The sequence below is a fragment of the Furipterus horrens genome, unplaced genomic scaffold (genome assembly GCF_987537825.1).
Source record: "Furipterus horrens unplaced genomic scaffold, mFurHor1.1.pri manual_scaffold_10, whole genome shotgun sequence".
NCBI classification, from domain to species: domain Eukaryota; kingdom Metazoa; phylum Chordata; class Mammalia; order Chiroptera; family Furipteridae; genus Furipterus; species Furipterus horrens.
In genome coordinates this window covers 90,185,127-90,198,154 of record NW_028327180.1, presented here as the reverse complement: position 1 = coordinate 90,198,154, position 13,028 = coordinate 90,185,127, and the positions used below count along the sequence as shown (strand labels likewise).

Genomic DNA, 13,028 nt, shown 5'->3' with positions numbered 1-13,028 from the left:
GTAATCCTCCTGTGTGTTTTCCTGAGCACACACAATTCTTGTTCATTTCTAATGTTCAGTATTTAGAAATCAGGAGATTTTGTATAAACATGGATTCATGGCTTCTGTTTTAAAAATGGAGTTGAGGAAATTCTCCACACTAAGCCCATATTCCCATGTGGAAGGAATTGCTCCAATTAAAGAGTTGACGCCATTGAAACTGGGCATGTGTCATTTCCAGTTCATCCCAGTCCCCCACTGTGCTTCTGTTTGTCCCCGTCACTGAGCTGAGAGCCAGCAGCATGCCCATTATGCACATTTTTCCAGTCGTACAGGTTAGAAGACAGAGGAATATTTGCCATACCCCTGTTTCTATAAAGTGGAAAAACAAAAACTAAGACTACAGGCTTGGGCATTTCAAGAAAAATGTGATCATCAATAAGAGTCTTCAATGGTTGTGAAGCAAAGAACATCTATGTCAAAATTGCCCACGTCAAAACTCCCTTAGGTTACCTGCCTGGCCCCCTGTGGTCATGTGACCCTACAGCTTTGGTCTGGGACTTCTCGCATATGGCCCCTTGACATTTGATCTGCTGGGACATCCATCACTGAACATCCAGGTAGCAGGTGAAGAAATTGAGCTTCTTCTCCAAGATGCCACAGCATTTCCTAGAAGTCAAGGCCAGAACTTGGCCTCCGACCTCTGCCCCATCCCATTTTTCTCTGCACCATGCTCTTTCTCTAGGGGACACGTCATCTGGAATCTTCTGCACTTACTGAGAAGGGCACAGGGAACCCCAGCTGTCTTGAACAACTCACACACTTAAAGAGGAATCTAAAGTGCCATTATCCTATTACTAGAAAATTAGATTTCCTAAATGATCCTTTCAGTGAATTTCCTTCCAGTCTTTTATTTCCTCCCATTAGCACACACACACATAACTCCATATATTTAACATTTTTGCAGTCATAGCCCATAGAAACTATAGGTTCTGGAGTTTTTTGAATCTAACAAAATGTGAGAAACATTGTTCATATTGCTACCTTGTATTCATAACCCAGGACTGTTTTCTGACTGTAACCAGGAAGAAATGCTGTGAGTCTGTGTGTCTTGGGCTGTTACTGCTCTAATTTTGCGTGTATACAAAGTCGAGTTAATTCTAACGTGGCCAGGTAGTTCGGTTGATTAGAGCATCATCCCCATACACCAAGGTTGTGGATTTGATTTCTAGTCAGGGCACATGCAAGGAGCAACCAATAAATTCATAAATAAGTAGAACAATAAATCAATGTTTTTCTGTGTGTCTCTCTCTCCCTCCCCTTCCCTTATCTTCCTTCCTCTCTCTTTCTAAAACCCATAAACAAAGTTGAGTTAACTCTCTTGTGTTATGCATGGAAATGCAACATCAGCAAGGATAAAACGATAACAATGTATTAAGACATCTGAGGCTCATAAACATCCAAGACGAATGCCCCAAATGCCCCGTAGATGCCTGTAGGAAGCCTTTCAGTTGTTTCTTTTCTGTTTTCTTTTCCGAAATGAGATAACAAGACCCGCCTATTGTAAAGTCTTTCTCTTACATAATTCTGTTCCCTCTAAATGGAATGTACTTCTCCCAGCTCTTTACCTAAATATTTGAGCAATAAATTCAGTGAATTCTCATTAGGAATAGATTGTAGGCCTTATACTATGTGTATCTTCTGGAACTTTCCAGTTCTAGACACCACAGGCATCCCATGTGCCCGAGAGTTTCTCTGCCAGGACACGGGGAGAAGGGAGGAAATTTTTCTTTGTAGATATCATTTGGGGCTCACAGATTCAGTGGTCCCCGTTCAACCTGACAAACCTCAGTAGCCTGGAATAATTGCAGCCCTGAGCCAAGCCAGTATAACTTTTATTCAGAACCCTTAGCTGATGGTCACTAAAGGGGACACATTAACCCCTGAGCTGTCTGCAGGTTCTGGATGTCATCTTCTTCCTTGGCTGGCAATTCCAAAGGCAGCCCTAAGTTTATTCAGAAACAAGAGGGAAATTGGCACAGAGATGAAGACTCAGTTCTTGTTTCCTGGGCAGGTGCAGAGGGCGACGTGCCCTCTTTATGAACTGCCATGTATGTCATCCTGCAGTCTGTTTGCTTGAAAAATCTGGGGTTAGTGGGACAGTCACATCCCCCGTGACTGGTAGAGGGGGCTCAGGGTTTCTGGTTTCAGCTCCGCTACTGGCTTGCTGCATGACCTTAAGTAATACCTCAAACCTCTTTCTGTTTCTCTTTTATTACCTGAAAATAATTTACTTACAATGCTCACCAGCTGTTCTAGAACTCAAATAACATAATGTTTGTATTGGCCTGCAACAACCCTCCCGGCGACAAGTTAGGCATGTTTGGGGTCATCTCAGCTCTACCATTAGCTCTGTGGCTTTGGTCAACTTATGGAGTTGGAAGCCTCAATGTTTCCATTTTTGTTAACTTCACCTGAGGATGTGTTTACTGATTTTAGAGAGAGAGGAATTGGCAGAGGGAGAGAGAGAGAGACAATGATTGATTGCTTCCCATACGGACCCCAACTGGGGATCAGACCCACAACCTAGGTATGTGCCCTGACCAGAAATCAAACCCACAACTTTTTGGTGTATGGGACCACAGTCTAACCAACTGAGTCACCCAGCCAGGGCTCTATGTTCCCATCTTTAAAAAGTATCATTGTTCTGCTTCACGAGTTTCTTTCAAGGACTTTATGGTTCAAATCTCATGCATTCTAGACAGATAGATAATGAACAGAGGTTTTAAACGATCTTTCTGAAAGAAAACTCTCTGCTTTGGACAAATGCATATCCAGAGACAGAAGGAAAATGGGAATTTTTTTTTTTTTAATAAATACAATGCTGAGCCCTCTGCCCTGAGATTCTGGTATATTCAGTCTACGGTAAGGCCTGAGCATTCATATTTTTTATTTTCAATGAATCTAGTGGGCAAGATTTGGAACCTCTGGAAGCATGCCACGGCCCCACCCCCCACCCCCCACTAGGAAACAGTCTGCCTTTGACTCAGATAAGCCCCTTCTCCAGTTTGGAAGGTGTTGGCCCAGGGGGGTGATTTATGCTGCTGTGAAGGGCTCTGACCCCACCTGGGAAATATCTGTGGCTAGAGTGGCAGACCCTTGAATTAGTCCGTGGACAATGTCCTGGACAGCCCCAGAGGATCTCCCGGTGCCTGCCCCGCCTGCTCTTGGCAGGCGCTTGGGGCTTGCCGCCTCTGCCACCTGCCCACCTGGCACCTGGCCTGGCCTCATCATCTCCTGGCACCACTGGGTCTGTACCTTCTCTTTGTAGACACAGTCAGAACTTGCCTCTGAAGCCCTGGGCGCCACATCATGGTGGAGCACCTGACCACATTCTAAAGGAGCCCCGTCTTGGTCTCCTTGGCTCTTTATTCTAAATCAAAAATATAATGAGTATCAACAGTAACAGCCAAAGCTGACTATTTTATTTTACTACAAAGACCGATGAAGCATGGGTTATTTGTGCGTAATTGGCTGCTGTCAAATGTGTGTGTGGCTTGCGGGTGGGGTAGTATACGTATGAAAGTGATGAGTGCTGAGCCAGTGGTTAGTACTCCCGGTGGAGAGACGATGAAGGGCCTCTCTGCCCCTGGTCGGTAAGCGGCCAAGATGGGAGCAGAGTCTTTGTTTCGAAGTGCCACTTGCAAAATGTTTCCCAGAACCATCAGACCAAAAAACATCTTCCTAATCATAAAATTTGCACTGGGGACCCATGTGTCTCCAGACTTCCCCACCACCCTCCTCTGTGGGGTGGGCACAGATCCCCCAGCCTTCTGGAAAGAATGCCTGGCCCTCTGCCTCCCTCCTCTAGTCTTGGTCTTCCTTTCTTCCTCAGCAAGAGATTTGTGCAGCACTCCCGCCTGTCCCGGTCGGAGGGATGGCCCACATACACCCTGCCACACACCCCCACCGGACAGTTAGATAAGAGTCCGGATTTAATTAGCCAAGTGCAGAAAATCTTTTTGGAAGTGATGTGAGCACACAGGCAGGAACAGATGAAGGCAATCTCAGCTTTGCTTCCCTTAGTCCCCAGGGTCCCCTATGGGGACACATAGCTGCAAGTGACCCTATTCACAAAAGGTGGAAAACTCCCTTCTTGCTAGGCCACTGAGTCGCTGCTCCCTTGACGCTTACGTCCCATTTGGGGAAAGCTTACCATAACCATCTATGTGCTTCCATTTAAGCACAAATTTACAAACTTCAGGCTCTCCCTCTTCTTGAAGCAAACTTGGTATCATCATGGGCACAAGGACACAACCTCAGCCAGGGCAAACATCACTTCGGCCTGTGGCTCTTCAGCACCCAGAGAAGTTTGTTTCCACAACCATGATACAACCACGTGGTTAAGCAGTCGAAAGGAGCCAAGGGGAAAATGGTAGAAAGTAGGTCTCTCCCCCTCCCTACCTCCCTCTCGTCCCCACACCCCAGAGACAACCATGGTTCACAGTTCCCTGTGTCCTTCCCAGAGGTGTTTTACCTACATAGAAGCAAACAAGCCTTGCATCCATGTGAACACATCTTTTACCACAAATGGAACTATACCATATGCACTGTTTTGGACTTTACTTTTTCCTTTTTACCTAATGAATCTTGGGAAATATTTCATATACAGGGTGGGGCAAAAGTAGGTTTACAGTTGCGAGTGTGAGAAACAGAGTTTATTCTTGTATCATTATTTACTAATCGTTGTATTATTTTCCATATGACTAACTATAAACCTACTTTTGCCCCACCTTGTATGTAGACAGACATTCAGAGGAGACATTTATAATGACTGTTAGCAATTGTTGGATGATTGAGCCATCATCTGTCTGGACGTGTGTATGAGCTTTTCTAGAGTATTTATTCTTAGAGCATCACTATTAAATTATGTATGTGCATTTTTTTTTTATTTTGATGGACACTTCCCAAGAGGCTGTACCAGTTAAGATGCTCACCAACAACAAAGAGAAGTGTCTGCCCCCTCCCACCTCTGCCAGTTCTGTGTCGCTCAGCATCTGCTACTCAAACTGTGGCCCTTGGACCCGTGGCATGAGCACCTCTTGGGAGCTGATAGAAATCCAGGTGCTCGGGCCCCACTCTAGACTTGCTGAATCAGCATCAGTGTTTTAACCAGATGCCCAGTATGCACGTGAAGCTGCAGAAGTGCTGGCATAGTGTTTCAGGGTTCTGCTTTTCCATCAGGCAGAACTGGCTCCAAGTTCCAGCTCTTTTTTTAATTTTGTGACCATGGACAAGTTACTTAATTTCAGTGAGCCCTAGTCGCCCCCTGATTAAAATGAGAGACTGATAAAAACTCTTTCAGTGCTGTTCTGATGATTAAACGATGTATGTGAAAGCATTTAGCAAAGCACTTGACTTTGCTCTAAGTTGCCAGGAAATGTATGTGAGGATAATAATAGGATCCTTCAGGTATCACATGAGGTTATAGGCCGCCTTCCTCAAAGAGGGTTTGTCTGAACTTCAGATCATCTGCAATAGAAAGAAACTTAATCAGCTGGGTGTCTGGCTGCCACAAAACACTAATCTGAACAGCTGGTAGCCCCACAAGTTTATGTTTCTCTTCCTTCAGAGAAGTAGACTCATCAAAGGGCCCAAAGGTGGGTAGGGCACTGCTTTCTCTAACGGTCCTAAGTGCCATGTCCCTAGATGTTAATGGACCAGACAGGAAACCAGTGGCCTGCGGGCAAAGGGAACTGAGGAGAACCTTGCCCTGCAGCAACAAGTCTGTGCTGACTGGATAAACTTACCTGACGTGAGCGATAGACACCTGCAGGCTGGGCCCACCGCCAGTGCTGGAGAGAATCAGGTCCTTTGCAGGTTTCTTTTTTTTTTAATGCATCCCTGAATGATTGAGTGGAAGTGCACTAAAGAGGAGTTTTAACAAAGAGACCCCATTAGTCAACTGGAGGGGAGGTAGCATGATATCCTAGATACGAGTCAGCCGACGGAGGTTTGAGGTGTGCAGTCTGCCCGGCACTGGGGACACATTACAGACAGTTTCTCCTCATGTCACTCAGGCTAGAGGGTGAGTAGACATGCAGTAAGTAACCGTTAAATCGTCTTAACTGTGTCAGCCAAGGGGGGTGTATCAGAGGCTGGGACTCAGGTGACAAGAAAACTGCCCTGGTTCTGACCCGAATTCAACGTGTGATATTGAGCAGTTCTCACCCCTTCTATCTGCCACTCGATTTTATTGTCAGCAAAATAAGGGGTTTGGCCCTGAAGACCTCCAAGCTTGTTCCCAACTCTGGGCATCTGTGGTAAGGATTAAAAGCATCCCACTCATGTGTCCCCCTCTCCCACCAAAAACAAAGTCTATTTCCTAAAGAAGAAAGATTCCCATCACCCCTCCATAATCTCACAGGCTATCTGCTGAGACCTAAGGATTAGATACATAAACCCATCTGCTGTGTTTGAGACGCCAGACACTAAAGATGCTGGCTGCCTGCAAGGATCAGAGCCCTTTGTTCTCATAGGAATCTTCCCTGGTGAAGAGGTGAATTCTAGAGTCAAATGATCTCAAATCAGCTGGTATCGGATTATCTTGAGTCAACTGAAGGAATCTCTCCTGCTCACGGTGTGACCTTGGGTGAAACATAATTTCCCTGGGGAGCAGTTTCCTCCTCTGAAATCCGAGGTAGTGGGGAGGACCATAGTACTCTTCTCTCTTATAAATTTGAAACAAAACTCCGAATACTGATAAGAATGGTCTTACATGGAAACTTCTTGGCAGAATGGCTTCTGTCAGAGCCACATGTTGAAAGCTGGCGGTCATTGAACTTCAGCTTTCAACAAAGCAGCGGTCGGAGCTCTAGAAGATACAGCTTTGTGGTAAATGCAGTCTATCTCTGTCTTTAAAGCTCTGAATTCATCTCTAGAGAAGACATAAGAAATCTGAATTTAAAACATAGTGTCAATATACAGTGAATTCTAAAGTGTGGTACAAGTGGCAGCCTCTACAAAGATATCAAAAATTGGAAAGCCACAGATCCAGCCCACAGATTGAAAACAATAATGCTTTCTCAGAACATCTCTGCTTTATCTTGAATAATCAAGAAATTTGACGAAGTTGTCCAGCAGCAGAGCATTTTACGATCAGAGCAGCTGCCATCCTTTCGATGGGGTAGGACCAGCCAGCTCTCACAGCCCCCACTTTCCCCCAGTGTCCCCCACTGTACTTGGGCACTCTTCCCTCGTTTGCTGTACCTGCCTGACTTCTGTGGACGTTCTGAGTCAGGAACCTGCTACTGTGGCTCAGGAGACAGAGAGCTCATTGTAGCTGGATAAGAGCTCATGGACACATGGGACTTCTCATGGTTATTGAAGTCAAGGTAGGATTTTGGTAGACAGGAAGGGACTTTGCAGATGAGGTGAGATCAGAGGCTAGAACAGGAGCATTCACCCAGGAGGCAGCAAACAGACTCCCAGCGAAGCGGAGGGATGCGCTTAGGAGCGGTGGGAGCAGAGAGTGGAAATGCAAACTGCCAACAACTTAGGCCACAGTAAATTGATCATGTTGACAGTGAAGATCTCTCCTGAAGATCTTCTGAGCCCAAGAATACCTGAGGGAAATGGTGTTTTAGGAAGATGCGTGGGTGATGCATATGAAGGGTTAGGAGGAAAAGAAGTGAGAGGCAGCATCATCAGTTGGGAGGCGATGCAGAAATCCAAGATCGAGGGCTGCAGGATCTCAGCCCGGTTGGTAGCATCAGGAATGGTGGGGAGACACTGTGAGGGGAGAACTGCCAGAGCCTGTAACTGATGGGCATGTGGATGAGGGGAAGGGAGGAATCAGATAAGAATCTGTAGTGACTGGGCTCATGGGAGGGGAGCCACCTGGATCCAAGAGTACAGGGAAGAACCTGCTGGAAGGGACCTTCCTCCGCATCCCTTTAGGAAAGACTCACCAGGCCTTTCTCTTCCAGGAAAAAGATGTGACTCCAGATAGAAACCTACTGACCAAGGTGCGAGAGGCTGCCCTGTGGCTGGAGACCGTGCCAGACCCCAGAGCCCCCAAGCCTGCCCTCTCCGCCACCTCCGCCATCGCCGACTTCTTCCTCGCCCTGACCATCTGCAACTCTGTCATGGTCTCCACAACCACCGAGCCCAGGCAGCGGGTAAGGACGATGACAGCGGGGTGGCTGCGGGGGGAGGGGCGGGGAGGAGTTGCAAGGGCAAGCGGTGAGGCCCTGAACAGGGAGACAAGATGCTGGGGCCCGAGCCACAGGGTCACCATTTCATCACTCTGAGACCTTGAACTCGTACCCTTTCTGGGCCTGTTTTCTCATTTTTTTAAATAAAATGAAAAAGGTGATATATGAGCTCTCTATGTAGCGTTCAAGTTTTGTGTCTGTCTGTCTGCAGGGTAGGTATTAAGGGTTAATATTTACTGAGCCCTTGGTACATGCCAGGCTGCATGCCAGACACCTCAGCTGCATTACCATTTAATTCTCACAGCGGTTTGGCTTTTAACAAGTGAAGAAACGGGCTCACAGAGTGTGAGTAACTCAACAAAAGTTACACGGTTGGTGCATGGCAGACCCATCTCTGTGGTTCCATAACGTCATATTCTACCGGTCTCTGCGTCAGTACTGAAGATAGCTCTGTCTTTGATCATGCACCGACTCTCAGCAGGGCTCCCCGTGAGTCACTGGTGAGAATATCAAGTGTTACAGCTCGTGGCTATGAAATTAAGAAAAAGGTTCACCCAGGCACCAGCTCAGAGCCTCCCCTTCTTATGTCCAGACCCCAAATCACCCTGAAAAGTCGCTCCAGGCACCAAAAAGTCACCCAGTTATCAGAAGTCTCCAGGGAGCGCTGAGAGGAAGGTAGTGCGACCTGAGAAATGAGAGGAAGAAGTACCATTTGGGGGAGAATAGCGCCCACCTCTCAATGTTCCAGTTAACAGGGAGGCTCCAGCTCACAGAAGTCAGGCAGAACTGTCTGAGTCCAGGCTCTGCTGCCTGTACATCAGGTGATGATGGCTCACTCATTTAGCCTCTTTGGGCTTCAGGCTCCTCATCCATAAGTTGGGATACAGATCATAGCCCTGAAGGTTGCTGGGGTGGGGGTGGGGGGTGAGATAAAGACCGTGGTAAGGATGAGGGGAATACAGGCTCTTCCCATGGGTCTGGCTCCCATCTCCTTTTCTTTCCTCTGTCTCTGATTAGCGTGGATGGTCATTACCAAACCCAAGAATGTCAGGGATGGAGGAAGCCTCTGGCCTAAGGGTCTCATTTTATAGGTAGACAGACTGAGGCTCACCTAGAGGAGACTTGCCCACAATCACAGAAGGCCCAAATCGTTCACTTACTACAAAATGACCTTCCAGTCCTGCCATAAGAGCGGTTGATTTTTTTCCCCAACATTGAGCATGATGTTCTCCTTCCTCCCTTCAATCTCCAGGTCACCGTGCCACCCTCGACCAAGGCTCTGGGGACGTCCCTGGAGAAGATTCAGCATCTCTTCCAGAAGTTGAAGGTTTTGAGCCTCAGCCAGTCTTTCTCATCCACTGCGCCCTCTGACACCGACCTTGGGGGCAGTTTGGGGGCCAACACGCCTACCGCAAACTCAGGTGAAAGAGACGATGACGCGTCTGTGTGCTGCTCCACTGATGGCGGCTACAGGAGCAGCACGTGGGACCAGGGTGACATCCTGGCGTCTGGTTCGGGCGCTTCCTTGGAGGAGGAGCCGGAGGACCCGGCCCTCGGCCTGGCCAGCCCCGAGCTCTGCTACGAGGCCGAGAGCCCTGACGAGGCCGCCCTGGTGCACGCCGCCCGTGCCTACAGCTTCACACTCGTGTCCCGGACACCCGAGCAGGTGACCGTGCGCTTGCCCCGGGGCACCTGCCTCACCTTCGACGTCCTCTGCACCCTGGGCTTTGACTCTGTCAGGAAGAGAATGTCTGTGGTCGTGAAGCACCCACTGACAGGTGAGATCATCGTCTACACCAAGGGTGCCGACTCGGTGATCATGGACCTCCTGCAAGACCCGGCCCGCAGTAAGTCCCCCTCCCCAGGGCTCCGGGAAGAGAGGGCTCCGAGGGCTGAGGGCAGAGCGGAGCGGTATTGGCAAGCTCCGGTTTTAGCATCACCGGGCCCAGCAGTTCGCAGCAGGACACAGGCCCACACGCTGCCCTCCTCACAGCAGGTTCCTTAACCCACGCTGCAGCGCATGTCTCCCCGACCTGGAGAAGGACGGTCTTGTAAAAGCAAAACCTCTTCCTTACCCTGGTTTCTAGTTTTCCAAACTCATTCAGACATGGAGTATCCATACGCTATTTTTTACCAGGACATCCATTAATATACCCTAGAACGTGCTGTGCTCCTAACTGTTGGTTTTGGAGAAAGGCCAACGGAACCCAGAGAGGGAAGTGACCTCAGAGAGGTGGCATGGTACCTAGGGGTAAGCCCTTGGCCCAGATACATACCCTGAAGCCCAGCCCAGAGCTCCCTGTCTGCTGCCAGAATTCTGCACCAGGCTTGGCTCCCTCTGGGAAGCCTCAGGTGTCCCTCTTCATCATCCTGTTCCCCAGCCTTTCCCAAATGGATTTTCACAAACGTGCACCAAGCCAGAAAAATGTTCCAAAGTCTCTACCTATCAGTGTCCCATTTTGGAGCAGCGTGAATTAGTGCATAGCCGCGTCTTGATTGCTAACAAGGAGAAGACAGTGATGGGCTATGCTTCTCCCAAGATAGTAGATTCCAGCCAAGGTTTAGAATTGCCCAGGCAGCCCCGTGCCTCCTGCATTATCGGCTACGGAGTGGAGCCAGGAGGTTCGTGGGGATGGATGAGTGTTTAGAATGGGAAGGGAGCTAGCTAATTAGGCCTCTTCATCCCCAGACTCTGGCACACAAGTGAATTCAGTGTTTCTGAGCCAAGGGAGCCAGCCACAGCATCAGAGCTACCCTGGAGGGTTTTATTTTTTATTTGTTCCTCACCCGATTGCAAAATGGATTAGAGATGCTCCCAATAAAAGACACACGAGCAGTGTTGCTATTAAGAATTGAGAACAAAAGCTTTGAAATGGAGGGCAGAAAAAATAACCCTGGGTTTAACATATTTATGGTATCTGGACATCCATTTGGACCCTGAGGTTTCTGTTAACCCAAGCAAAACAGGTCAATTCAAAAGTAACCAGAGAGAAGGCAAAAGGATTTAATCTTGGAAACTGACATCTTTCAAAATAAAATATTACCATAGTGCTTGATAAGACAATGCATAAAGACTGTGCTTAAGGCACCAGGAAAACAGTAACACCTTCTGACAAAATGAGAAAATAATCTTTGAAAGCATTTTTGCAGTGTATAAAAACAGCCTTACAATGTGTATCATGGAGGGGAGGAGTTGGGAATCAGAGCTCATTGGGATTTCTTATACTTATCTTACTTTTAAACATTGTGTTTTTAGTTCTGCATTATATGGAAGAATAGATGAGGTGCACAAAATCTGTTTACTACCTTAGTGCCTCTGAAGATCTCTGTCTAGCCATGGTTTAAAAAAAAAAAAAAAAAAAAAAAAAAAAAAAAACCTCTGAAGCTTTTTCCCAGCTCAGCTTTGTAAAGTGCTGTCATTGATTGGTGATGTCTGTGGCATCTTAGATAAAGGGCGATACCATCAATCCCATGCCCACAAACCCAGGCTGAAAAATTCTTTTTATCTGGTACATAAAGGTATTGGAATTTCGAGGAAAAAAAGAAGATAAATGTATTGTGTAGGACTTCATAAAGGGGCCTGTGAGCAACAAAATGAAGTACTTTTCATTCTAAACACTATATTGGTAGAAAATGCAAGAAAAACTTCTTTTCTAAGACCATTTCTTATCTCGAAAGAAAGCCTAATGCAGCGAATCCAATGTGACGAAGAATTTAGCCATGAGATTCAGGTCCAAAGCTGTCTTGGGACCTAACCTGATACAAGGACTGACGTAAATGACACAGAGGGTGCTGGACAGTATGTCTAACACTGGGCGAACAGGTGGTCATCCGGGGCTAAAGTGGCTACCCAGGAAACGCCGTAGAGAATAATAAAGAATCGGATTTCTGGTCCCCTGATTCAGCACACCTTCGGCTGGACCTGGGAATCCCTATTATTCGTTGAAGTTCCCAGATAATTCTGATGCCAACAGGTGTGTTTGGGAGCAACACCTTAGAGCATCTACCCCTCCTTAAATCCTACTTTTCCCAGCCAGGCTTTTGATGCTCAGCTACAGAGAGCAGACCATTGAAGGACACACACCCCCCACCCGCAAAGTTCTCACCTTCCTGGGCTCCCTGACAGCCCAGAGAACTCAGGCTGTGAGGGGATTCCTCCTCGGAAGAGTTCAGAATGTTAGGCAAGGGGATCCCTAACCATTTGTACATGACCTCAGGGGGGGACAATGACCATTTCACAGTGACTGATGCTGATGTGGAAAAGAAGGTGAGGAAAATCCGAGCTCGGACCCAGAAGCATCTAGACTTGTATGCAAGAGATGGCCTTCGAACTCTGTGCATCGCCAAGAAGGTAAGAACAGATTCCTCTTTAAGTAGTGGAAGGGCCTCATCTCTGATTCTGTGTTTTTTATCATATTTCTTTTTTTTTTAATATGATTTTGAATTGTATGATGGCTTTTTCTTTTTAATATTTTATTTATTTATTTGAGAGAGAGGAAGGAGGGAGAAAGAGAGGGAGGAAAACACCAAGGTGTGGTTGCTTCCCATGAGCCCCCAACTGGGGACCTGGCCCGCAACCCAGGCATGTGCCCCGACGGGGAATCAAACCAGCGACCCTTTGGTTCACAGGCTGGCACTCAATTCTTTGAGCCAGACCAGCCAAGGCCAATTTCCTTCTAGAAGACTGTTAATGCTGGTTGCTTTGATACTTTCAAAATTAGCTCTTTTGACTCGCCACAGACCCGTGACTTCGACAATGTTGCTGGGGCGGAAATCAGAATGGCAAGGTTCCATCAGTGTGGCTTTGTGGTATCCCGCCTTACAGTGTCAGTA

General features: G+C 47.4%; 1 protein-coding gene across 5 annotated transcripts in view; it reads left to right on the top strand.

Annotated features, from left to right (window-relative positions):
* The window catches only part of ATP10B (ATPase phospholipid transporting 10B (putative)), a 101,499-nt gene that overhangs the window by 38,394 nt on the left and 50,077 nt on the right, over positions 1-13,028 (top strand). For all 5 annotated transcript variants that reach the window (XM_090288529.1, XM_090288526.1, XM_090288527.1 and 2 more), the window contains 3 exons: positions 7,968-8,159; positions 9,448-10,042; positions 12,437-12,546. In XM_090288529.1, the coding sequence (XP_090144655.1) occupies positions 7,968-8,159; positions 9,448-10,042; positions 12,437-12,546 (897 nt within the window). The remainder of the gene's footprint in view (positions 1-7,967; positions 8,160-9,447; positions 10,043-12,436; positions 12,547-13,028) is intronic.